The sequence below is a fragment of the Hyla sarda genome, chromosome 7, assembly GCF_029499605.1.
Source record: "Hyla sarda isolate aHylSar1 chromosome 7, aHylSar1.hap1, whole genome shotgun sequence".
In the NCBI taxonomy this organism is placed as follows: Eukaryota; Metazoa; Chordata; class Amphibia; order Anura; family Hylidae; genus Hyla; species Hyla sarda.
In genome coordinates, this window is record NC_079195.1 from 12,795,044 (window position 1) to 12,822,076 (window position 27,033).

General features: G+C 41.2%; 1 protein-coding gene across 17 annotated transcripts in view; it reads left to right on the top strand.

Moving 5' to 3' along the window:
• The window catches only part of ABLIM1 (actin binding LIM protein 1), a 349,855-nt gene that overhangs the window by 305,058 nt on the left and 17,764 nt on the right, over positions 1-27,033 (top strand). For 8 of the 17 annotated variants that reach the window (XM_056530890.1, XM_056530886.1, XM_056530881.1 and 5 more), the window contains 5 exons: positions 2,406-2,510; positions 6,030-6,077; positions 14,883-15,029; positions 21,384-21,472; positions 24,529-24,625. In XM_056530890.1, the coding sequence (XP_056386865.1) occupies positions 2,406-2,510; positions 6,030-6,077; positions 14,883-15,029; positions 21,384-21,472; positions 24,529-24,625 (486 nt within the window). The remainder of the gene's footprint in view (positions 1-2,405; positions 2,511-6,029; positions 6,078-14,882; positions 15,030-21,383; positions 21,473-24,528; positions 24,626-27,033) is intronic. The other 9 variants (XM_056530882.1, XM_056530880.1, XM_056530883.1 and 6 more) reach the window with 5 other exon arrangements.

Consider the following 27,033-nt stretch of genomic DNA (forward strand, 5'->3'; position numbering starts at 1 on the left):
AACAGTACATATACTACCTACATGGCGCTATAGTGTCCAGATAAACAGTACATGTACTACCTACATGGCGCTATAGTGTCCAGATAAACAGTACATATACTACCTACATGGCGCTATAGTGTCCAGATAAACAGTACACGTACTACCTATATGGTGCTATAGTGTCCAGATAAACAGTACATATACTACCTACATGGCGCTATAGTGTCCAGATAAACAGTACATGTACTACCTACATGGTGCTATAGTGTCCAGATAAACAGTACATATACTACCTACATGGTGCTATAGTGTCCAGATAAATGGTACATATACAGGTTACATAGGGTCATACAGTGCCCAGATACATAGTACATATACAGGTTACATAGGGTCATACAGTGCCCAGATAAATGGTACATATACAGGTTACATAGTGTCATACAGTGCCCAGATACATTGTGCATATACAGGTTACATAGTGTCATACAGTGCCCAGATAAATGGTACATATACAGGTTACATAGGGTCATACAGTGCCCAGATACATTGTGCATATACAGGTTACATAGTGTCATACAGTGCCCAGATAAATGGTACATATACAGGTTACATAGGGTCATACAGTGCCCAGATACATTGTGCATATACAGGTTACATAGTGTCATACAGTGCCCAGATAAATGGTACATATACAGGTTACATAGGGTCATACAGTGCCCAGATACATTGTGCATATACAGGTTACATAGTGTCATACAGTGCCCAGATAAATGGTACATATACAGGTTACATAGGGTCATACAGTGCCCAGATAAATGGTACATATACAGGTTACATAGGGTCATACAGTGCCCAGATACATTGTGCATATACAGGTTACATAGTGTCATACAGTGCCCAGATAAATGGTACATATACAGGTTACATAGTGTCATACAGTGCCCAGATAAATGGTACATATACAGGTTACATAGGGTCATACAGTGCCCAGATAAATGGTACATATACAGGTTACATAGTGTCATACAGTGCCCAGATAAATGGTACATATACAGGTTACATAGGGTCATACAGTGCCCAGATAAATGGTACATATACAGGTTACATAGGGTCATACAGTGCCCAGATAAATGGTACATATACAGGTTACATAGGGTCATACAGTGCCCAGATACATTGTGCATATACAGGTTACATAGTGTCATACAGTGCCCAGATAAATGGTACATATACAGGTTACATAGGGTCATACAGTGCCCAGATACATTGTGCATATACAGGTTACATAGTGTCATACAGTGCCCAGATAAATGGTACATATACAGGTTACATAGGGTCATACAGTGCCCAGATACATTGTGCATATACAGGTTACATAGTGTCATACAGTGCCCAGATAAATGGTACATATACAGGTTACATAGGGTCATACAGTGCCCAGATAAATGGTACATATACAGGTTACATAGGGTCATACAGTGCCCAGATACATTGTGCATATACAGGTTACATAGTGTCATACAGTGCCCAGATAAATGGTACATATACAGGTTACATAGTGTCATACAGTGCCCAGATAAATGGTACATATACAGGTTACATAGGGTCATACAGTGCCCAGATAAATGGTACATATACAGGTTACATAGTGTCATACAGTGCCCAGATAAATGGTACATATACAGGTTACATAGGGTCATACAGTGCCCAGATAAATGGTACATATACAGGTTACATAGGGTCATACAGTGCCCAGATAAATGGTACATATACAGGTTACATAGGGTCATACAGTGCCCAGATACATTGTGCATATACAGGTTACATAGTGTCATACAGTGCCCAGATAAATGGTACATATACAGGTTACATAGGGTCATACAGTGCCCAGATACATTTTGCATATATTGGTTTTCAACCTCAGAATTTTAAATGTAAAACGTTTCCAGCAAGCAGAGGGGATGAGGACAACTCTTCATTCGTCTCATAGGGGGGATATCCTTATGTAAGACCCCCTGTAGGGTGTAGATCAGTATTTCCTAACCAGGGTGCCTCCAGCTGTTGCAAAACTACAACTCCCAGCATGCTCGGACAGCCAACGGCTGTCCGGGCATGCTGGGATTTGTAGTTTTACAACAGCTGGAGGCACCCTGGTTGGGAAAAACTGGTGTAGAAAATGGGGCGTATAGACAGGGGTGTCCCTGAAGAGACTGTCCGTTTATTCTACTGTTATTTTCCTAATTTACCGTCATCACCACGTAACGCAGCATGAGCGACACCGAGCACCGCGATCCGCCCGCCGTGGTCCTGACCTTGTGTTCTTACATTTTGTCACTTTATTTGTGTTCTTTTTGCCTGGGTTTCTTTCTTTTTTCCTTTGTTCTCTGCTCTCTTTTCATTTCTGTTCGTTCTTTTCATTGGAGGCACTGAGCCATCCAGCGGCAGGAACTCCCCAATCCCCTATCGGCCCGACAGTCGCCCTCTAATGCCAACATTTGCTCAGGTCCCCAAACATTTCCATGTTCCAGGTAGGAGCTGGTGCTGTCTGTGTCTCCATGTCCTGTCCCACTGTAGATCTGTAGGAACATGACCTGTTCTGTCTCCATCGTCTTGTCTGCTGGTGGGGAAGGGGGGGGCTCAACTATGTGTCTCCGAGGTGTCACTGCTCCGCCCACTTGTCAGATTGGGAAGAGGGGGTAATCGGCAATGTGATATTGTATGTAGACTCTGGAATAGATTGTCACTGATATGTCACCTCTGATCTCATGTTACAGGTCACTTATAGGATCTCATAGCGGAATCACTGTGTACACACATTACTGATCCTGTACTGATCCTGAGTTATATCCTGTATTATACTCCAGAGCTGTACTCACTATTCTGCTGGTGAGGTCACTGTGTACATACATTACATTACTTATCCTGTACTGGTCCTGAGTTATATCATGTATTATACTCCAGAGCTGTACTCACTATTCTGCTGGTGAGGTCACTGTGTACATACATTACATTACTTATCCTGTACTGATCCTGAGTTATATCATGTATTATACTCCAGAGCTGTACTCACTATTCTGCTGGTGAGGTCACTGTGTACATACATTACATTACTTATCCTGTACTGATCCTGAGTTATATCCTGTATTATACTCCAGAGCTGTACTCACTATTCTGCTGGTGAGGTCACTGTGTACATACATTACATTACTTATCCTGTACTGACCCTGATTTATATCCTGTATTATACTCCAGAGCTGTACTCACTATTCTGCTGGTGAGGTCACCGTGTACATACATTGCATTACTTATCCTGTACTGATCCTGAGTTATATCCTGTATTATACTCCAGAGCTGTACTCACTATTCTGCTGGTGAGGTCACTGTGTACATACATTACATTACTTATCCTGTACTGATCCTGAGTTATATCCTGTATTATACTGCAGAGCTGTACTCACTATTCTGCTGGTGAGGTCACTGTGTACATACATTACACTACTTATCCTGTACTGATCCTGAGTTATATCCTGTATTATACTCCAGAGCTGTACTCACTATTCTGCTGGTGAGGTCACCGTGTACATACATTACATTACTTATCCTGTACTGATCCTGAGTTATATCCTGTATTATACTCCAGAGCTGTACTCACTATTCTGCTGGTGAGGTCACTGTGTACATACATTACATTACTTATCCTGTACTGATCCTGAGTTATATCCTGTATTATACTCCGGAGCTGTACTCACTATTCTGCTGGTTATGTATGTACACAATGCTATATACATTGACCTATAGTACAGGGGTCAGAGGTGACATTCCTTCTCATAAATCTTCAGCTTTTTGCCTTATAACATTTTTTACTTATATTGATGAATCTTCTTTTTCTTGCAACCTCAGAATGTGTCTTATACTTCAGTCACCTCCAGAGCTGTGAATCCGTATGGTAGTGTTCCCCAACTTGTCCCTCCAGCTGTTGCAAAACTACAACTTCCAGCATGGCCCGGACAGCCAACGGCTGTCCGGTCATGCTGGAAGTTGTAGTTTTGCAACAGCTAGAGACGCCCTGCTTGCTAAACACTGCTATATAGATTGATGACTTTTGCAGTATGGTGCGTATTATAGTCTATTCTCTGTGCAAATGTTTCTGGCATTCTTTGTGTGTTTCCTAGTGCCTTGTTCTAGTCAGCTTTGTTTCTTGTCAGTCTGTGCATGTTGGGAGTTGTAGTTTTGCAACAGCTAGAGACGCCCTGCTTGCTAAACACTGCTATATAGATTGATGACTTTTGCAGTATGGTGCGTATTATAGTCTATTCTCTGTGCAAAAGTTTCTGGAATTCTATGTGTGTTTCCTAGTGCCTTATTCTAGTCAGCTTTGTTCCTTGTCAGTCCGTGAATACTGGGAGTTGTAGTTTTGCAACAGCTAGAGACGCCCTGCTTGTTAAACATTGCTTTATAGATTGATGACTTTTGCAGTATGGTACAAATTATAGTCTATTCTCTGTACAGATGTTTCTGGAATTCTATGTGTGTTTACTAGTGCTTTGTTCTAGTCAGCTTTGTTTCTTATCACTCTGTGCATGTTGGGAGTTGTAGTTTTGCAACAGCTAGAGACGCCTTGCCTGCTAAACACTGCTTTATAGATTGATGACTTTTGCAGTATGGTGCGTATTATAATCTATTCTCTGTGCAAATGTTTCTGGCATTCTTTATGTGTTTCCTAGTGCCTTGTTCTAGTCAGCTGTGCATGTTGGGAGTTGTAGTTTTGCAACAGCTGGAGGACACTTTGGTTGCTGAACACTACTTTATAGATTGCTGACTTTTGCAGCATGGTTCTTATTATACTCTGTGCAATTGTTTCCAGCATTCTATGTATATATGTTTCCTAGTGCCTTGTTCTAGTTTAGTTTTGTTTGAAGTCAGTCTGGGCATCCTGGGAGTTGTAGTTTTGCAGCATCTGGAGGGTGTCAGTTTGAAGACCGCTGCTATAGACCACTTTCTGTAACATCCCAAACCACTAGGAAATCTGTCATCCCTTTGATTCCTAGACATACTTTGAAACCCCTTTATCCCACTTTTACCTGATCCCATTGGTTGTTATCCTTTATGCATGATGCCTCTCCCTGCCCCATGTATATCCCCTGTAGGGCAGCCATGTTTGCCTGCAGAAATATAGCAGAGGCCACTGAGAACATGAGAGGTGAAGACAACCAGAAATAAAAGGGGGTCTAGGGTGGTCATAAAGTAACAAGGAACGCCCCCCTGTGTATTATCTCCCAAACAGACAAGCAGGTGAAATGGATCACTCACCAGATCGGGTTGTGCATCTGCAGACGCAGCACTCATAGGAGCCAGGTATTATGGATATTTAAAGGCCACTGATCCTCCCCCCATCAAAGACATTCTCCCACCACTTTCTTCTTCAGAGAATAATGGGCGATGCCGCGATCCAGTATCGATAAAAGAAAATTTATTTTAAAATGCATGACACGTTTCTAAGCTGTCCTGACCCCTTCCTAGGGGGCCCAGAAATGTGTCAGACATTTTTAATAAATGTTTTATTATCGATATTGGATTGTTGCAGCACCCATTATTCACCGAAGGAGGAAGAGTTTAGAAAGAGTCTTCTACTGGAGCCCAGGAAGGTAGAGACCCCCCCATAGGAGACCCCTTTGTATGAATGCCTTGAGAGATGATCTCCTGTGTCTGTAACTTTTGGGGTCAAGCTTTGACTTTGCTGATATCGTACCGCTCAACAGAAAAGCTTCTTCAGAGGATAGGATGTTCCTTGGGGGGTTTGTACCAGGCTCTTCGTGGGCGGGGCTACCTCATATGTTGACATCATGTCCTTCCATCTGTCTCATGTCTTTTCTGTGGATACATTGGAGTTTATGGAGTCTTCTCTCATTGACTGTTCCTTGTGTGCTGGCTCAGGGCAGGACATGGTGGTCGCCTCATTTCCTGCCTTTCGTTGGTGTCGTTGTCTCTTCTGTGTCTCCTGAGATTCTTAGATATTTATTAACCCATTCTTTCTTCTCTTTCTGCAGATCAAGGAGTGAACATATACCGGAAGCCTCCCATCTATAAGCAGCAGGGTAACGTTTCCTCTGACTTTTGCCCGTCTTCTGCTATGTGGCCTTGGCTTGGACCATGCATGGCCGACTACTGACTCCTAATTCTGACCAGACCTGAGCCTCACAATAACACTGTAGCTTTAAATACACTGTACAGGGCAGGAGACACTGAGGGACCAGTTGCAAAAAAAAAACCTTCTTAGTCTTTAGTGGCCATGTTGTATACCCAAACCCATCCGCCCAATGTGTGAGGTCCATGTGTAGACAAGGTTGTCATCTCGAGCCAATGGGTTATACTTGGTTACACACCTTGTTCCAGTCACCAAATGACTAGGTTGTCCCTTATGGCCAATATGCCCTTTATGTGTGGTTGCTTAAGTGGAAAACAACTGGTGCCAGAAAGTTTGAATGATCTGTAAATGACTTCTATTTAAAAATCTTAATCCTTCCAGTACTTATCAGCTGCTGTATACTACAGAGGAAATTATTTTCTTTTTGAATTTCTTTCCAGTCTGACCACAGTGCTCTCTGCTGACACCTCTGTCCATAGTCGGAGAAAATCCCCATAGCAAACCTCTCCTGTTCAGGACAGTTCCTGACATGGACAGAGGTGTCAGCAGAGAGCACTGTGGTCAGACAGAAAAGAAATTCAAAAAGAAAAGAATTTCCTCTGTAGTATACAGCAGCTGATAAGTACTGGAAGGATTCATATTTTTAAAGGGGTACTCCCGTGGAAAACTTTTTTTTTTTTTTATCAGCTGGTGCCTGAAAGTAAAACAGATTTGTAAATCACTTCTATTAAAAAATCGTAATCCTTCCAGTACTTTATAGAGGCTGTATACTAAAGAAAAATCCAAAAAAGGAACTGTCCAGAGCTGCATATGTTTGCTATGGGGATTTTCTCCTGCTCTGGACAGTTCCTAAAATGGACAGCAGAGGTCAGCAGAGAGCACTGTGGTCAGGACATCAGAGGAAATGTATTTCTTTTTTGGATTTCTCTTTAGTATACAGCCCCTATAAAGTACCGGAAGGATTGAGATTCTTTAATAGAAGTGATTTACAAATCTGTTTTACTTTCAGGCACCAGCTGATTAAAAACATTTTTTCCCCCCACTGGAGTAAGCCTTTTAAAGGGGAACTCCGGTGGAAACAAGAAGAAAACAAATGTTTTTAAATCAACTGGTGTCGGAAAGTTACACAGATTTGTAAATTACTTCTATAAAAAAAAAAAAATCTTAATCCTTCCAGTGCTTATCAGCTGCTGCATACTAGAGAGAAATTTGTGATTTTTTTTTCTTTCGGACCACAGTGCTCTCTGCTGACACCTCTGTGTGTGTCAGGAACTGTGCAGATTCGAATCATATCCCCATAGGAAACCTCTCCTGCTCTGGACAGTTCCTGACACAGACAGAGGTGTCAGCAGAGAGCACTGTGGTCAGACAGAAAAAAAAAATCACAAATTTCTCTGTAGTATGCAGCAGCTGATAAGTACTGGAAGGATTAAGATTTTTTAATAGAAGTTCTTTACAAATCTGTTTAACTTTCCGGCACCAGTTGATTTGAAAACATTTGTTTAAAGGGGTACTCCGGTGAAAGAAAAAAAATGTTTTTAATCAACTGGTGTCAGAAAGTTAAACAGATTTGTAAATTACTTCTATTTAAAAATCTTAATCCTTCCAGTACTTATCAGCTGATGTATGCTACAAAGGAAGTTGTATTTGTTTCTGGAATTCTTTCCAGTCTGACCACAGTGCTCTCTGCTGACACCTCTGTCCGTGTCAGGAACTGTCCAGAGTAGAAGCAAACCCCCATAGTAAACCTCTCCTGCTCGGGACAGTTCCTGACACGGACAGAGGTGTCAGCAGAGAGCACTGTGGTCAGACTGGAAAAAATTATTCCAGAAAGAAATGCAACTTCCTGTCAATCATACAGCAGCTGATAAGTACTGGAAGGGTTAAGATTTTAACATAGCTAAGTAATTTACAGATCTGTTTAATTTGTGGCACCAGTTGATTTAAAAAAAAAAAAAATATATATATATATATAGTTTTCCATCGGAGTACCCCTAGAGATCTCATCCCCTAAAGGATAGGGGATAATATGTCTGATCACTGAGGGTCTGGCTGCTGGGACCCTCCGCAATCGCCGGGTCAGCACCCTGGCGTTCTGAACATTATGTTTAGAACGTCAGCTTCGGGCGGCCGTGGTCGTGACGTCACGCCACCCCCCTTCCATTCATGTTTATGGGAGGGGGCGTGACGGCCGTCACGCCCCCTCCCATAAACATGAATGAAGGGGGGTGGCGTGACGTCACGACCACGGCCGCCCGAAGCTGGCATTATGATCAGTATATTCAGGAGATGGGGATAAGATGTCTAGGGGCGGAGTACCCCTTTAAGCTGTCCATACACATTACATATGTTTCCGCTGAACCCCCTGATTTCTGTCAAATTGGCCAACCATCTAATGTGCCGGGGGGGCCACCCGATTCTTCCCCAGCGGTAGATAACAGTCGGGCACGTTGGATCTCCTTCTGCCCAATCTGTTTGACGGCATCTTTCATCCCCATTCAGCAAACATGCATGACCATCTAATCTGAGCATGAATGTGTTTGGGGGCCACCCGACCCTTCCTCAGCGGCAGATGTTGGGGGCCATAATGGTTGGGGGGGATGTTGGATTTCCATCTGACCAATCTGTTTGTCTGGCAGCATCTTTCATCCCCATTGAGAACTCACGCACGATCAGCTAAGCTGAGCACGCACGTGTATGGGGGACTTAGATAACCAGACATCTTATGTATATGGCCAGCAATAGGGTCAGTGACCTTTAAAGGGGTATTCCATGGGAAAAACATATTTTTTTTATATCAACTGGCTCCAGAAAGTTAAACAGATTTGTAAATTACTTCTATTAAAAAAAATCTTAATCCTTCCAATAATTATCAGCTGCTGAAGTTGAGTTGTTCTTATCTGTCTGGAAACAGTGCTCTCTGCTGACATCTCTGCTCGTCTTGGGAACTGCACAGAGTAGAAGAGGTTTGCTATGGGGATTTGCTTCTACTCTGGACAGTTCCCGAGACACGTGTCATCAGAGAGCACTTAGACAGAAAAGAACAACTCAACTTTAGCAGCTCATAAGTATGGAAAGGATTAAGATTTTTTTAATAGAAGTAATTTACAAATCTGTTTTACTTTCTGCATCCAGTTGATATATGTATATATATACACCACACACACACACACACACACACACACACACACACATATATATATATATATATATATATATATATATATATATATACGTTTTTCCCTGGATAACCCCTTTAACCTAACTCTTATAGAATATATATAGGTTCATCTCCACACATAATGCCCCCCAATATCATCCAGAAGGCCATTCACCTATGGTAGTTAGGACCCCCATAACCCTGTGTGTTATAGTGGTCTGCCCCTGTCATCCCTGGTAACACTTGTCTTGTTTTATTCTGTTTTATGGTGTTTTTTGTCCGTCCCTAACATGTGAGCATTCACTCATCGCTTCGCCATGTTTCCTCCGTAAGTACCGCGTGGAGACCACCCTCTGAAGGCTTCACAGCCCCATATGCTCCTCTCCCGCACTCTAAAACTCTCCTCGCTCTGTCCTACTATCCTGCACATTCGAGCTTTTACAGCTGTACTTCCAACACTCACCACCGGAGGCACTAGAACACCCTAAATGTGAAGAGTCAGTGCACGGATGTAGCAGAGCTGTGCGCACCGTGATAACTCTAATGTAGTCGATGCCTCTCGGCCTGACAAACCCCGGGGTGTCGCCTGCTCCTAACTCTGCTTCTCGCTTAATCTTCCTCAAGCATTAACCCCTTAACCTCCTGGGGCTTCTTGGTGCATGCTCCTGTCTCGGAGGTGTCTCTCTCTATCTCTCTCTTTGAATTTCGTGGCCCAACCCGTGCACCAAGACAGGACGTGGCTTCCAGTCACTTTGAGGTCAGTTCTTCATCAACGACCCCACAATGTGTCCAGACAGGACGTGGCCAGGCGGTAGAAATAGAAGAGACAGTGAAGAACAAGTTCTCACACTGTTTCTAGACTATATCTGTAATCTGGGAAAGTTGGGTGACAAGCAATATGGCAGCCATTACGATTTTTCGAAGAGCACCCAACTTTCCTAGATTTCTGAGGGGTAAAAGCCTATTAACCATGAGAATGTTTTCATTCAGTTTCTAGACTATATCTGTAATCTGGGAAAGTTGGGTGACAAGCAATATGGCAGCCATTACGATTTCTCGAAGAGCACCCAACTTTCCCAGATTCTGGAATGGTAAAAGCCTATTAACCATGTGAATGTTCTCATGCAGTTTTTAGACTATATCTGTAATCTGGAAAAAGTTGGGTGACAACCAATATGGCAGCCATTAAGAGTACCGTAAGAACACCCAACTTTTCCAGAATCCTAAGTGGCAAAAGCCTAGTAAGCATGAGAATGTTATCATGCAGTTTCAATACTATATCTGCAATCTGGGAAAGTTGGGTGACAACCTATATGGCAGCCATTGTGACTTCAGCAAGAACACCCAGCTTTCCAGATTCCTGAGTGGTAAAAGCCTATTAAGCATGAGAATGTAGTGCAGAGAACGCTTGTAGTGACCGTCTAGTGCAGTGTTTCCCAACCAGTTGTTGCGCAAACTACAACTCCCAGCATGCCCGGACAGCCGTTGGCTGTCCGTGCATGCTGGAAGTTGTAGTTTTGCAACAGCTGGAGGAACACTGGTTGGGAAGCGCTGGTCTAGTGAGATGAGTTTGTTATCCACGCAGTAAGACTCGGTTTATAGAGAATTAGAAGCAGCTTTAGTGTCAGACGACACAAGGACCGACATCTCATCCGTAGTGATGCGGCCGTTCCAAGGAATGTGCAGCATTTCTGAAAAATCGGTCTTGAATTAACACATTGGCGCAGTCGCTGGATGTTTGCCCCTGGGAGATGCGGCCAAGTCTGTCCTGTGTATAAGAGCTGACACAATGTACAATGTTAGGGGTCAGCTATGGAAACAATGTGGCCCAGGGGAGAGGGGTGAAGGGCGATTATTTTTAGATAATACTGCCCCCTAAATACAAGAATATAACTACTATAATACTGCTCCTATATACAAGAATATAACTACTATAATACTGCTCCTATATACAAGAATATAACTACTATAATACTGCTCCTATATACAAGAATATAACTACTATATTACTGCTCCTATATACAAGAATATAACTACTATAATACTGCTCCTATATACAAGAATATAACTACTATAATACTGCCTCTTATATACAAGAATATAACTACTATAATACTGCTCCTATATACAAGAATATAACTACTATAATACTGCTCCTATATACAAGAATATATCTTCTATAATACTGCTCCTATATACAAGAATATAACTACTATAATACTGCTCCTATATACAAGAATATAACTACTATAATACTGCTCCTATATACAAGAATATAACTACTATAATACTGCTCCTATATACAAGAATATATCTACTATAATACTGCCCCTATATACAAGAATATAACTACTGTAATACTGCTCCTATATACAAGAATATAACTACTATAATACTGCTCCTATATACAAGAATATAACTACTATAATACTGCTCCCATATACAAGAATATAACTACTATAATACTGCTCCTATATACAAGAATATAACTCCTATAATACTGCCCCTATATACAAGAATATAACTACTATAATACTGCTCCTATATACAAGAATATAACTACTATAATACTGCTCCCATATACAAGAATATAACTACTATAATACTGCTCCTATATACAAGAATATAACTCCTATAATACTGCCCCTATATACAAGAATATAACTCCTATAATACTGCTCCCATATACAAGAATATAACTACTATAATACTGCTCCTATATACAGGAATATAACTACTATAATACTGCTCCTATATACAAGAATATAACTACTATAATACTGCTCCCTATATACAAGAATATAACTGCTATAATACTGCTCCTATATACAAGAATATAACTACTATAATACTGCTCCTATATACAAGAATATAACTACTATAATACTGCTCCTATATACAAGAATATAACTACTATAATACTGCTCCTATATACAAGAATATAACTACTATAATACTGCTCCTATATACAAGAATATAACTACTATAATACTGCTCCTATATACAAGAATATAACTACTATAATACTACCTCCTATATACAAGTATATAACTACTATAATACTGCCTCCTATATAGAAGAATATAACTACTATAATACTGTTCCTATATAGAAGAATATAACTACTATAATACTGCCTCCTATATAGAAGAATATAACTACTATAATACTGTTCCTATATAGAAGAATATAACTACTATAATACTGCTCCTATATACAAGAATATAACTACTATAATACTGCTCCTATATACAAGAATATAACTACTATAATACTGCTCATATATACAAGAATATAACTCCTATAATACTGCTCCTATATACAAGAATATAACTACTATAATACTGCCCCCTATATACAAGAATATAACTACTATAATACTGCTCCTATATACAAGAATATAACTACTATAATACTGCAACTATATACAAGAATATAACTACTATAATACTGCTCCTATATACAAGAATATATCTACTATAATACTGCCCCTATATACAAGAATATAACTACTATAATACTGCTCCTATATACAAGAATATAACTACTATAATACTGCTCCCATATACAAGAATATAACTACTATAATACTGCTCCTATATACAAGAATATAACTCCTATAATACTGCCCCTATATACAAGAATATAACTACTATAATACTGCTCCCATATACAAGAATATAACTCCTATAATACTGCTCCCATATACAAGAATATAACTACTATAATACTGCTCCTATATACAAGAATATAACTACTATAATTCTGCTCCTATATACAAGAATATAACTATTATAATACTGCTCCTATATACAAGAATATAACTACTATAATACTGCTCCTATATACAAGAATATATCTACTATAATGCTGCTCCTATATACAAGAATATAACTACTATAATACTGCCTCCTATATTCAAGAATATAACTACTATAATACTGCTCCTATATACAGGAATATAACTACTATAATACTGCTCCTATATACAAGAATATAACTACTATAATACTGCTCCCTATATACAAGAATATAACTGCTATAATACTGCTCCTATATACAAGAATATAACTACTATAATACTGCTCCTATATACAAGAATATAACTACTATAATACTGCCTCCTATATACAAGAATCTAACTACTATAATACTGCTCCTATATACAAGGATATAACTCCTATAATACTGCCTCCTATATACAAGAATATAACTACTATAATACTGCTCCTATATACAAGAATATAACTACTATAATACTGCTCCTATATACAAGAATATAACTACTATAATACTGCTCCTATATACAAGAATATAACTACTATAATACTGCTCCTATATACAAGAATATAACTACTATAATACTGCTCCTATATACAAGAATATAACTACTATAATACTGCTCCTATATACAAGAATATAACTACTATAATACTGCCTCCTATATACAAGTATATAACTACTATAATACTGCCTCCTATATAGAAGAATATAACTACTATAATACTGTTCCTATATAGAAGAATATAACTACTATAATACTGCTCCTATATACAAGAATATAACTACTATAATACTGCTCCTATATACAAGAATATAACTACTATAATACTGCTCCTATATACAAGAATATAACTCCTATAATACTGCCCCTATATACAAGAATATAACTACTATAATACTGCTCCTATATACAAGAATATAACTACTATAATACTGCTCCTATATACAAGAATATAACTACTATAATACTGCTCCTATATACAAGAATATAACTACTATAATACTGCTCCCATATACAAGAATATAACTCCTATAATACTGCTCCCATATACAAGAATATAACTACTATAATACTGCTCCTATATACAAGAATATAACTTCTATAATTCTGCTCCTATATACAAGAATATAACTACTATAATACTGCTCCTATATACAAGAATATAACTACTATAATACTGCTCCTATATACAAGAATATATCTACTATAATACTGCTCCTATATACAAGAATATAACTACTATAATACTGTCTCCTATATACAAGAATATAACTACTATAATACTGCTCCTATATACAAGAATATAACTACTATAATACTGCTCCTATATACAAGAATATAACTACTATAATACTGCCTCCTATATACAAGAATATAACTACTATAATACTGCTCCTATATACAAGAATATAACTACTATAATACTGCCTCCTATATACAAGAATATAACTACTATAATACTGCTCCTATATACAAGAATATAACTACTATAATACTGCCTCCTATATACAAGAATATAACTACTATAATACTGCCTCCTATATACAAGAATATAACTACTATAATACTGCCCCTATATACAAGAATATAACTACTATAATACTGCCTCCTATATACAAGAATATAACTGCTATAATACTGATATATAGATATATAGTATTTGAGGGGGTTTGGTGATGAGGCAGGAGTTGAGGTCACACTGTCCTGGTGCACGGGATCCTCCTCACGGTGTAGCAGGTGAAGGTTGAGGTTCTGCATGGCGCATTTACCCACTGAGCCAACGGTCTAAGTTACAACCTAATCCTATTTAGATGCAGCCGCTATGGCAGCGTTCATCAACAGCTCCGAGGATATCATCAAGTCTTCCAAGTTCCCAGCGGCCCACGCTCCGGCGCCCGGCGAGGTCCCAAAGATTGAGACAGAATATTGGCCAGGTCCTCCCTCAGTGGCTGCTATAGGTAGGGAACCTGAGGGTCGGACCGCTTACTCTAAGAACAAGGAGGGGTAAGATGGTGCCAGAGTCCAACACTACATCCCAGCCGTACTGGTGGAGCAAGATTCAGTGCATTGTCTGGTAAATGACAGCGTTCTACTCCTGTCCTAGATCAGTGTTTTCCAAACAGTGTGCCTCCAGCTGTTGCATAACTACAACTCCCAGCATGCCCGGACAGCCGAAGGCTGTCCGGGCATGCTGGGAGTTGTAGTTTTGCAACAGCTGGGGGCACACTGCTTGAAAAACACTATCCTAGAGCTAAGATTTGTTATATTTGTATCCAGTCTACACAGTCCTTGATGACTGCAGGCTGATACATTTTAACTGCACTGATACATTGTAGCAAACTATGTAGCAAACTACTATTTTACTCAGATTTTGTTCTGCAAAGCCTGCTGAGGAATTTTTTGCAGTTTTTCCAGAATTTCTGTGCGCTGAAAATACAGAATTCTGCAAAATTTATAGACACGTTGATTGTTTTTTTTTTTTTTTTTTTGTGCAAAATCCCGAAAATTTTCAAAGCGGAAATTCTGCCACGTGAGTGGGACAGCGGAATTCCCATGCATCATAACGAGCAGCTAATTTGGGGTAATTTCCAATCTGAATTTTCCGGCGAAATTCCGCACAGAAATTCCACCGGACGAACATAGTCTAAGGCATTGGAATTCCACACGGAGATTCCGCAGCAGAAGAGTCCCATTGTATTCAATGGGATTCTGCTGCGCACACGGCAGAATTTCCGCGCCAGATGTTTCTGTGCGGTCCCAGCGTTGGCATGTTATACCTGCGCCCGCAATCTGCGGAATGCCTCAGGCTGTGTTTACACGCCAGAATTTCTGCATGGAATTCTGCAGGAATTTATGTTTATGGCCAATACACTTCATTGGGATTCCGCAGTCCCGTTCACTCTCCAGAATTTCCGCTGCAGGAATATCCATTGAAAAGAATGGGCAATTAATTTATGCAGAATTTACTGGTGAATTTTCATGAGGAATTCGATGCAGCAATTCTAATACCAACCTGCAGAATAATGAGTGCAGTTCTACAGGTCCGTTTATCCGTCAGATAAACAATTCCTCTTGTTTTATTTCCGCAGACGTCTACAGTGTTATTGTGTCCTGTGTTGGACATTCTATTTTGTATGTTTAACCAATCTTTTGTCATTGTTGTAATCTTTGTATCAGTCTTATCCTTAGCCCTGTAATCAGTATGATCAATCACATCCTCCAATCACTGAGCCCTGTAATCAGTATGATCAATCACATCCTCCAATCACTGAGCCCTGTAATCTGTATGATCAATCACATCATCAGATCCCTGAGCCCTGTAATCAGTATGATCAATCACATCATCAGATCCCTGAGCCCTGTAATCTGTATGATCAATCCCATCCTCCAATCCCTGAGCCCTGTAATCTGTATGATCAATCCCATCCTCCAATTACTGAGCCCTGTAATCAGTATGATCAATCACATCCTGCAATCACTGAGCCCTGTAATCAGTATGATCAATCACATCCTCCAATCACTGAGCCCTGTAATCTGTATGATCAATCACATCCTCCAATCCCTGAGCCCTGTAATCAGTATGATCAATCACATCATCAGATCCCTGAGCCCTGTAATCTGTATGATCAATCCCATCCTCCAATTACTGAGCCCTGTAATCAGTATGATCAATCACATCCTGCAATCACTGAGCCCTGTAATCAGTATGATCAATCACATCCTCCAATCACTGAGCCCTGTAATCTGTATGATCAATCACATCATCAGATCCCTGAGCCCTGTAATCTGTATGATCAATCACATCATCAGATCCCTGAGCCCTGTAATCTGTAGGATCAATCCCATCCTCCAACCACTGAGTCCTGTAATCAGTATGATCAATCACATCATCAGATCCCTGAGCCCTGTAATCTGTATGATCAATCCCATCCTCCAATCACTGAGCCCTGTAATCAGTATGATCAATCCTATCCTCCAATCACTGAGCCCTGTAATCAGTATGATCAATCCCATCCTCCAATCACTGAGCCCTGTAATCAGTATGATCAATCACATTCTCCAATCCCTGAGCCCTGTAATCAGTATGATCAATCCCATCCTCCAATCCCTGAGCCCTGTAATCAGTATGATCAATCCTATCCTCCAATCACTGAGCCCTGTAATCAGTATGATCAATAACATCCACCAATCCCTGAGCCCTGTAATCAGTATGATCAATCACATCATCAGATCCCTGAGCCCTGTAATCTGTATGATCAATCCCATCCTCCAATCAATGAGCCCTGTAATCAGTATGATCAATCACATCATCAGATCCCTGAGCCCTGTAATCAGTATGATCAATCACATCCTCCAATCCCTGAGCCCTGTAATCAGTATGATCAATCCCATCCTCCAATCAATGAGCCCTGTAATCAGTATGATCAATCACATCCTCCAATCCCTGAGCCCTGTAATCAGTATGATCAATCACATCCTACAATCCCTGAGCCCTGTAATCAGTATGATCAATCACATCCTCCAATCCCTGAGCCCTGTAATCAGTATGATCAATCAGATCATCAGATCCCTGAGCCCTGTAATCAGTATGATCAATCACATCATCAGATCCCTGAGCCCTGTAATCAGTATGATCAATCACATCCTCCAATCACTGAGCCCTGTAATCAGTATGATCAGTCTCATCCTCCAATCACTGAGCCCTGTAATCAGTATGATCAATCACATCCTCCAATCACTGAGCCCTGTAATCAGTATGATCAATCACATCATCAGATCCCTGAGCCCTGTAATCAGTATGATCAATCACATCATCAGATCCCTGAGCCCTGTAATCAGTATGATCAATCTCATCCTCCAATCACTGAGCCCTGTAATCAGTAAGATCAATCCCATCCTCCAATCACTGAGCCCTGTAATCAGTATGATCAGTCTCATCCTCCAATCACTGAGCCCTGTAATCAGTATGATCAATCACATCCTCCAATCACTGAGCCCTGTAATCAGTATGATCAATCACATCCTCCAATCACTGAGCCCTGTAATCAGTATGATCAATCACATCCTCCAATCACTGAGCCCTGTAATCAGTATGATCAATCTCATCCTCCAATCACTGAGCCCTGTAATCAGTATGATCAATCACATCATCAGATCCCTGAGCCCTGTAATCAGTATGATCAATCCCATCCTCCAATCACTGAACCCTGTAATCAGTATGATCAATCACATAATCAAATCACTGAGCCCTGTAATCAGTATGATCAATCACATCGTCCAATCACTGAGCCCTGTAATCAGTATGATCAATCACATCCTCCAATCCCTGAGCCCTGTAATCAGTATGATCAATCACATCCTCCAATCACTGAGCCCTGTAATCAGTATGATCAATCACATCCTCCAATCACTGAGCCCTGTAATCAGTATGATCAATCTCATCCTCCAATCCCTGAGGCCTTTAATCAGTATGATCAGTCTCATCCTCCAATCACTGAGCCCTGTAATCAGTATGATCAATCCCATCCTCCAATTACTGAGTCCTGTAATCAGTATGATCAATCCCATCCTCCAATCACTGAGCCCTGTAATCAGTATGATCAATCACATCCTCCAATCACTGAGCCCTGTAATCAGTATGATCAATCACATCATCAGATCCCTGAGCCCTGTAATCTGTATGATCAATCACATCATCAGATCCCTGAGCCCTGTAATCTGTAGGATCAATCCCATCCTCCAACCACTGAGTCCTGTAATCAGTATGATCAATCACATCATCAGATCCCTGAGCCCTGTAATCAGTATGATCAATCACATCCTCCAATCCCTGAGCCCTGTAATCAGTATGATCAATCCCATCCTCCAATCACCGAGCCCTGTAATCTGTATGATCAATCACATCCTCCAATCACTGAACCCTGTAATCAGTATGATCAATCACATCATCAGATCACTGAGCCCTGTAATCAGTATGATCAATCACATCCTCCAATCCCTGAGCCCTGTAATCAGTATGATCAATCACATCATCAGATCACTGAGCCCTGTAATCAGTATGATCAATCACATCCTCCAATCACTGAGCCCTGTAATCAGTATGATCAATCACATCATCAGATCACTGAGCCCTGTAATCAGTATGATCAATCACATCATCAGATCCCTGAGCCCTGTAATCAGTATGATCAATCACATCCTCCAATCCCTGAGCCCTGTAATCAGTATGATCAATCACATCCTCCAATCACTGAGCCCTGTAATCAGTATGATCAATCACATCCTCCAATCCCTGAGCCCTGTAATCAGTATGATCAATCACATCCTCCAATCCCTGAGCCCTGTAATCAGTATGATCAATCCCATCATCAGATCACTGAGCCCTGTAATCAATATGATCAATCACATCCTCCAATCACTGAGCCCTGTAATCAGTATGATCAATCACATCATCAGATCACTGAGCCCTGTAATCAGTATGATCAATCTCATCATCAGATCACTGAGCCCTGTAATCAGTATGATCAATCACATCATCAGATCACTGAGCCCTGTAATCAGTATGATCAATCACATCCTCCAATCACTGAGCCCTGTAATCAGTATGATCAATCACATCATCAGATCACTGAGCCCTGTAATCAGTATGATCAATCACATCCTCCAATCACTGAGCCCTGTAATCAGTATGATCAATCACATCCTCCAATCCCTGAGCCCTGTAATCAGTATGATCAATCACATCATCAGATCACTGAGCCCTGTAATCAATATGATCAATCACATCCTCCAATCACTGAGCCCTGTAATCAGTATGATCAATCACATCATCAGATCACTGAGCCCTGTAATCAGTATGATCAATCTCATCATCAGATCACTGAGCCCTGTAATCAGTATGATCAATCACATCATCAGATCCCTGAGCCCTGTAATCAGTATGATCAATCACATCATCAGATCACTGAGCCCTGTAATCAGTATGATCAATCACATCATCAGATCACTGAGCCCTGTAATCAGTATGATCAATCACATCATCAGATCCCTGAGCCCTGTAATCAGTATGATCAATCACATCATCAGATCCCTGAGCCCTGTAATCAGTATGATCAATCACATCCTCCAATCCCTGAGCCCTGTAATCAGTATGATCAATCACATCCTCCAATCACTGAGCCCTGTAATCTGTATGATCAATCCCTTTTTATGGCCTCCTATTTTAAGTTAATTCATATAAATTCCAGACTGTAGACGTCCCATCTATTGATCTCCATTATTATAACCTATAAATTAACCCTGTGTAGTCTGATCCCATAGTCCTATAACCTACCCAGGGTGTGTCCGCAGCCTGTATATACGGAGACACATAGGTCTGCATAGGACTTGTATACACAAAACGGAAGGAGACGCGTGATTGTGACTATTTGTAACATTGCTTTATTCTTTATGGTGGATGCATTAGAGCAATTAAAAATGTGTAGGCCCCCTATAAAGGGGTACTCCGGTGGAAAACAGTTTTTTTTTATCAACTGGTGCCAGAAAATTGAAACAGATTTGTAAATCACTTTTATTAAAAAATCTTAATCCTTCCAGTACTTATTAGCTGCTAAATACTACAGAGGAAATTCTTTTCTTTTTTTGGAACACAGAGCTCTCTGCTGACATCATGACCACAGTGCTCTCTGCTGACATCATGACCGCAGTGCTCTCTGCTGACATCATGACCACAGTGCTCTCTGCTGACACCTCTGTCCATTTTAAGAACTGTCCAGAGTAGGAGAAAATCCCCTTAGAAAACATATGCTGCTCTGGACAGTTCCTAAAATGGACAGAGGTGTCAGCAGAGAGCACTGTGCTCGTGATGTCAGCAGAGAGCTCTGTGTTCCAAAAAGAAAAGAATTTCCTCTGTAGTATTCAGCAGCTAATAAGTACTGGAAGGATTAAGATTTTTTTTAATAGAAGTCATTTACAAATCTGTTTAACTTTCTGGCACCAGTTGATTATAAAAAAAATTGTTTTCCCCCGGAGTACCCCTTTAACTAGACAACAGGTTAAAGGACAACTCCATCCAGAGGTGTTCCTTCTCAGTGTTTCCCAACCAGGGTGCCTCCAGCTGTTGCAAAACTACAACTCCCAGCATGCCCGGACAGCCTTCGGCTGTCCGGGCATGCTGGGAGTTGTAGTTTTGCAACAGCTGGGGGAACCCTGGTTGGGAAACCTTGTCATATGGGATAAGGAATGACTGTGGTGAAGGGATCGGGGGATCCCTCGGGATCTGGTGGTAATCTCTCTGTGTTTCCCGGAATCAGGGGACACGAGGAGAAGATCCAGCGGCCGGGAGGAGGAAGACGAGGAACTGCAGAGACGGAGACAACTTCAGGAAGAACAACTGATGAAGGTGAAGACCAGAGCGAAGTCACACAGCTGCAGTTTTGTTACAAAGTATCAGTGAAGGAAAGAGCTTCTATCCTGGAGTAAACCCTTTATAGACTACTACTCCAGCTGTTACTGAACTACTACTCCCAGCAAAATCCAGAGAACCGCATGTACCTTAGAACCCAGGGCGCTGTGAAAATAAGTAAAATAGTATAGAGATCACATGACTCCATATTATTGATACATTGTATCAAGAATTCTGCTGGGAGTTGTAGTTTGTAGCAACAGCTGTAGAGGGACAGGTTGGGGTATTACTAGTGTAAAAAGCTGCAGTTTCCCTCTAGAATTGGTACAAAACTACATCAGGCTGTCAGGGCATGCTGGGAGTTGTAGTTTTGCAACAGCTGGAGGCACCCTGGTTGGGGGTCTTGCTCGTATAAGGCACAATTTCCCTCTAGTATTGTTGCAAAATTACAACTCCCAGCATGTCCTGACCGCCTTCAGCTCTCTGTGGATGATGGGAGTTGTAGTTTTGCAAACAGCTGAAGCAGCGCAGTTTGGGGTATTATTAGTCTAAGGCACAGTTTCCCCTAACCTGGGTGCCTGCAGCTGTGGCAAAAACTACAAAACCCTAGCATGCCCTGACAGCGTTGGGGCTGCCAGGGCATGCTGGGAGTTGTGGTCTGTAAACAATAAATGCTGCAAAATTACAAACACAATGGGGAAGATTCATTAAAACCTGTATAGAGGAAGATTGGTGCGGGTTACCATAGCAACCAATCAGATCTTTTCTTTTATTTACACAGGTCTTGTTAAACATTGAATGGGCACTGTCATTAAATTTTTAATTTTTTTGGGATATGTTGTAGTTAGAGATGAGCGAACTTACAGTAAATTCGATTCGTCACGAACTTCTCGGCTCGGCAGTTGATGACTTTTCCTGCATAAATTAGTTCAGCTTTCCGGTGCTCCCATGGGCTGGAAAAGGTGGATACAGTCCTAGGAGACTCTTTCCTAGGACTGTATCCACCTTTTCCAGCCCACCGGAGCCCCTGAAAGCTGAACTAATTTCTGCAGGAAAAGTCATCAACTGCCGAACCGAGAAGTTTGTGCCGAATCGAATTTACTGTAAGTTCGCTCATCTCTAGTTGTAGTACTTATGTACTACAACATATCTCTAATATACATTAATTATTTTTTCTGTGTGTTTAAAATATTGTATTTTCCATTTGAAATCCGGCCACTAGGGGTCTCCCTCCTAATGGCTGGCTGTAGCCTGCTGTGATGTCACTGCTGAATTCGGACCGATTCGGACCAATCAGACAGGCGGGAGCGAGTGCTGTGAACGCCGGAGATGCGCACATTGGCCAGTCGTCCCCGCCCCCAGTATGTACAGTCTGGAGGCTGCGCGCGCACAGAATATAAGTGCTGTGCTGATGCTCCAGGACTGTACCTGTCCTTTTGGGTTAAGTCTGATCTGAGGTCTTATCTGAGGTCCGGGGTCTCGGCAGAGAATTTTGCACGGCAGATCCAGCTAAACTCCTATACTCCTCCTCCCTGGATAGCACATGCAGTGAGAAACAGGGAGGAGGAGACCCCGGAGCAGCCTGCCGTGTGATTGGCCACTCATCTCCCAATGGGAGCGCTGCATAGACTAGGTAAGGGCAGAAGTCGGCGCCCAGCAGGCTTCAGTGATGTCACGCCTGCTGGGGAAGTCAGCTTCCGGCTCAGGCAGAGTGAGCAGTGTTACCGCCGTGAAAAATTACATTTAGAAGGTAGGAAAACATTTTTTAAAGGCTGGGAAGGTGTTAGGGAGAGATAACCAATAGGTAGGGACAGAAAAAAAAAAAAATATGGTGGGAGCTACTCTTTAATGAAGCGATCTGATTGGTTGATATGAGCAGCTGCACCGCTCTTCCTCTACACAGGTTTTGATGAATCTCCCTCAATGTATCAGAGTTTGAGACAAGGCACAAGCCCTAGAAGTATATTAGCATTTTAGATTATCAGGAGTTGTTGATACAGGGTGCATGTGCCTCCTACAACACTTCCTGTCCCTATGCACTGGCTGCTCAGTGTTATCATAGGGACCCGGGCTTCGTTCTAAGCAGAGCCAATGAGAACTCCTCTCTTAGGCTGCGTTCACGCGGCCATCTAGACCCGTCCCGTTCTTCTCCAGTCAAAAATAAAAAACGACAATAACGGATGCAAACGGATGTTAACCGTTTGTATCCGTTATTGTTCAATTAATAAACCAAAAACAATTTTTTGTTCTGAGCACGCTCAGAAGTAAAAACGGATAAAAAAACTGATTAAAAAAAAAACGTATGCAAACGGATGATATTAAAGGCTCATGCGTTTTCCATAGACTTCAATGTAAAATTTACTGTATCCGTTTTTTCTTCAGTTTTTTTTTTAAATCAACTGGTGCCAGAAAGTTAAACAGATTTGTAAATGATTTCTATTTAAAAATCTTAATCCTTCCAGTACTTATCAGCTGCTGTATGCTCCAAAGGAAGTTATTTTCTTTTTCGAATTTCCTTTCTGTCTGACCACAGTGCTCTCTGCTGCTGACACCTCTGTCCATGTGCGGAACTGTCCAGAGCAGGATAGGTTTGCTATGGGGATTTGCTCGTACTGTGGACAGTTCCTAAAATGAACAGGGGTGTCAGCAGAGAGCAATGTGGTCAGACAGAAAGGAAATTCAAAAAGAAAAGAGCATACAGCAGCTGATAAGTACTGGAAGGATTAAGATTTTTAAATAGAAGTCATTTACAAATCTGTTTAACTTTCTAGCACCAGTTGATTTAAAAATAATAATAATAATAATTTCCAGCGGAGTACCCCTTTAATCTGTTTACAGCCTGCAAGAATGGAACCTAAATGGTGATATAAAAAAAAAAAACGGGGACAGACGGTCATGTGAGCGCACCCTTACCAAATAAATGTAATTTCTGATCAGCTGCAATGATAACTGGGAGGGGCAGGAAGTGTTGTCATGGGGGCACAGAAAGCTTCTTTTATCATGGTGTCCATAACATTGTTCATCAATTCTTGTGTTTTTTTTTTTTCCTTTAGCTAAATTCGGGTCTCGGGCAGCTAATACTGAAAGAAGAGAAGGAAAATCGAGAGAGGCCGCACTCCGCCAGCAGATACGACTCCGCACTCCTGTCCTGTAAGGAATGTGTCGCAAAACTACAACTCCCAGCATGCCCTGGTTGGGGTCTTTCAATATAGTATTGTTGAAAAACTACAACTCCCAGCATGCCCTGACAGTCTGTGTTATAGTTTTGAAACAGCTGGAGGTCACAGATTGGGGTCTGACTCGTCTAAGGCACAGTTTCCTTCTGGTACTGTTGTAAAACTACAACTCCCAGCATGCCCTGGTTGGGGTATTTCAATATAGTATTGTTGAAAAACTACAACTCCCAGCATGCCCTGACAGTCTGTGTTGTAGTTTTGAAACAGCAGGAGGTCACAGATTGGGGTCTGACTCGTCTAAGGCACAGTTTCCTTCTGGTACTGTTGTAAAACTACAACTCCCAGCATGCCCTGGTTGGGGTATTTCAATATAGTATTGTTGAAAAACTACAACTCCCAGCATGCCCTGACAGTCTGTGTTGTAGTTTTGAAACAGCTGGAGGTCACAGATTGGGGTCTGACTCATCTAAGGCACAGTTTCCTTCTGGTACTGTTGTAAAACTACAACTCCCAGCATGCCCTGGTTGGGGTATTTCAATATAGTATTGTTGAAAAACTACAACTCCCAGCATGCCCTGACAGTCTGTGTTATAGTTTTGAAACAGCTGGAGGTCACAGATTGGGGTCTGACTCGTCTAAGGCAGTTTCCTTCTGGTACTGTTGCAAAACTACAACTCCCAGCATGCCCTGGTTGGGGTATTTCAATATAGTATTGTTGAAAAACTACAACTCCCAGCATGCCCTGACAGTCTGTGTTGTAGTTTTGAAACAGCTGGAGGTCACAGATTGGGGTCTGACTCGTCTAAGGCACAGTTTCCTTCTGGTACTGTTGTAAAACTACAACTCCCAGCATGCCCTGGTTGGGGTATTTCAATATAGTATTGTTGAAAAACTACAACTCCCAGCATGCCCTGGTTGGGGTATTTCAATATAGTATTGTTGAAAAACTACAACTCCCAGCATGCCCTGGTTGGGGTATTTCAATATAGTATTGTTGAAAAACTACAACTCCCAGCATGCCCTGGTTGGGGTATTTCAATATAGTATTGTTGAAAAACTACAACTCCCAGCATGCCCTGGTTGGGGTATTTCAATATAGTATTGTTAAAAAACTACAACTCCCATCATGCCCTGACAGTCTGTGTTGTAGTTTTGAAACAGCTGGAGGTCACAGATTGGGGTCTGACTCGTCTAAGGCACAGTTTCCTTCTGGTACTGTTGAAAAACTACAACTCCCAGCATGCCCTGACAGTCTGTGTTGTAGTTTTGAAACAGCTGGAGGTCACAGATTGGGGTCTGACTCGTCTAAGGCACAGTTTCCTTCTGGTACTGTTGTAAAACTACAACTCCCAGCATGCCCTGGTTGGGGTATTTCAATATAGTATTGTTGAAAAACTACAACTCCCAGCATGCCCTGACAGTCTGTGTTGTAGTTTTGAAACAGCTGGAGGTCACAGATTGGGGTCTGACTCGTCTAAGGCACAGTTTCCTTCTGGTACTGTTGCAAAACTACAACTCCCAGCATGCCCTGGTTGGGGTATTTCAATATAGTATTGTTGAAAAACTACAACTCCCAGCATGCCCTGACAGTCTGTGTTGTAGTTTTGAAACAGCTGGAGGTCACAGATTGGGGTCTGACTCGTCTAAGGCACAGTTTCCTTCTGGTACTGTTGCAAAACTACAACTCCCAGCATGCCCTGGTTGGGGTATTTCAATATAGTATTGTTGAAAAACTACAACTCCCAGCATGCCCTGACAGTCTGTGTTGTAGTTTTGAAACAGCTGGAGGTCACAGATTGGGGTCTGACTCGTCTAAGGCACAGTTTCCTTCTGGTACTGTTGCAAAACTACAACTCCCAGCATGCCCTGGTTGGGGTTTTTCAATATAGTATTGTTGAAAAACTACAACTCCCAGCATGCCCTGACAGTTTGTGTTGTAGTTTTGAAACAGCTGGAGGTCACAGATTGGGGTCTGACTCGTCTAAGGCACAGTTTCCTTCTGGTACTGTTGCAAAACTACAACTCCCAGCATGCCCTGACAGCCTGCGGCTGTCAGGGCATGCTGGGGGTTGTAGTTTTGCAACCGCAGGAGAGGCTCAGGTTGGGGGAATTACTAGTCTGAGGCACAGATTCCCTCTAGCATTGTTACATAACGGCAGAGTTATCCAGCTCACCGCTTACGATGCATCGATTTTTAGGCACTTGTCATTTTTGTCCGGAAGCCGGGAGATAGTCGAGGAAAAATTCCAGCTCCCTGGAAAGTTGTGAAGAAAATTTTAAAGTCCCATATTTATTTAGTCCATATTAAAACCAAAATAAATAAAAAAAAAAAAAAACACCCAGTGCGGATTAAAAAAAAAAAAAAAAAAACAGCGCAGACGT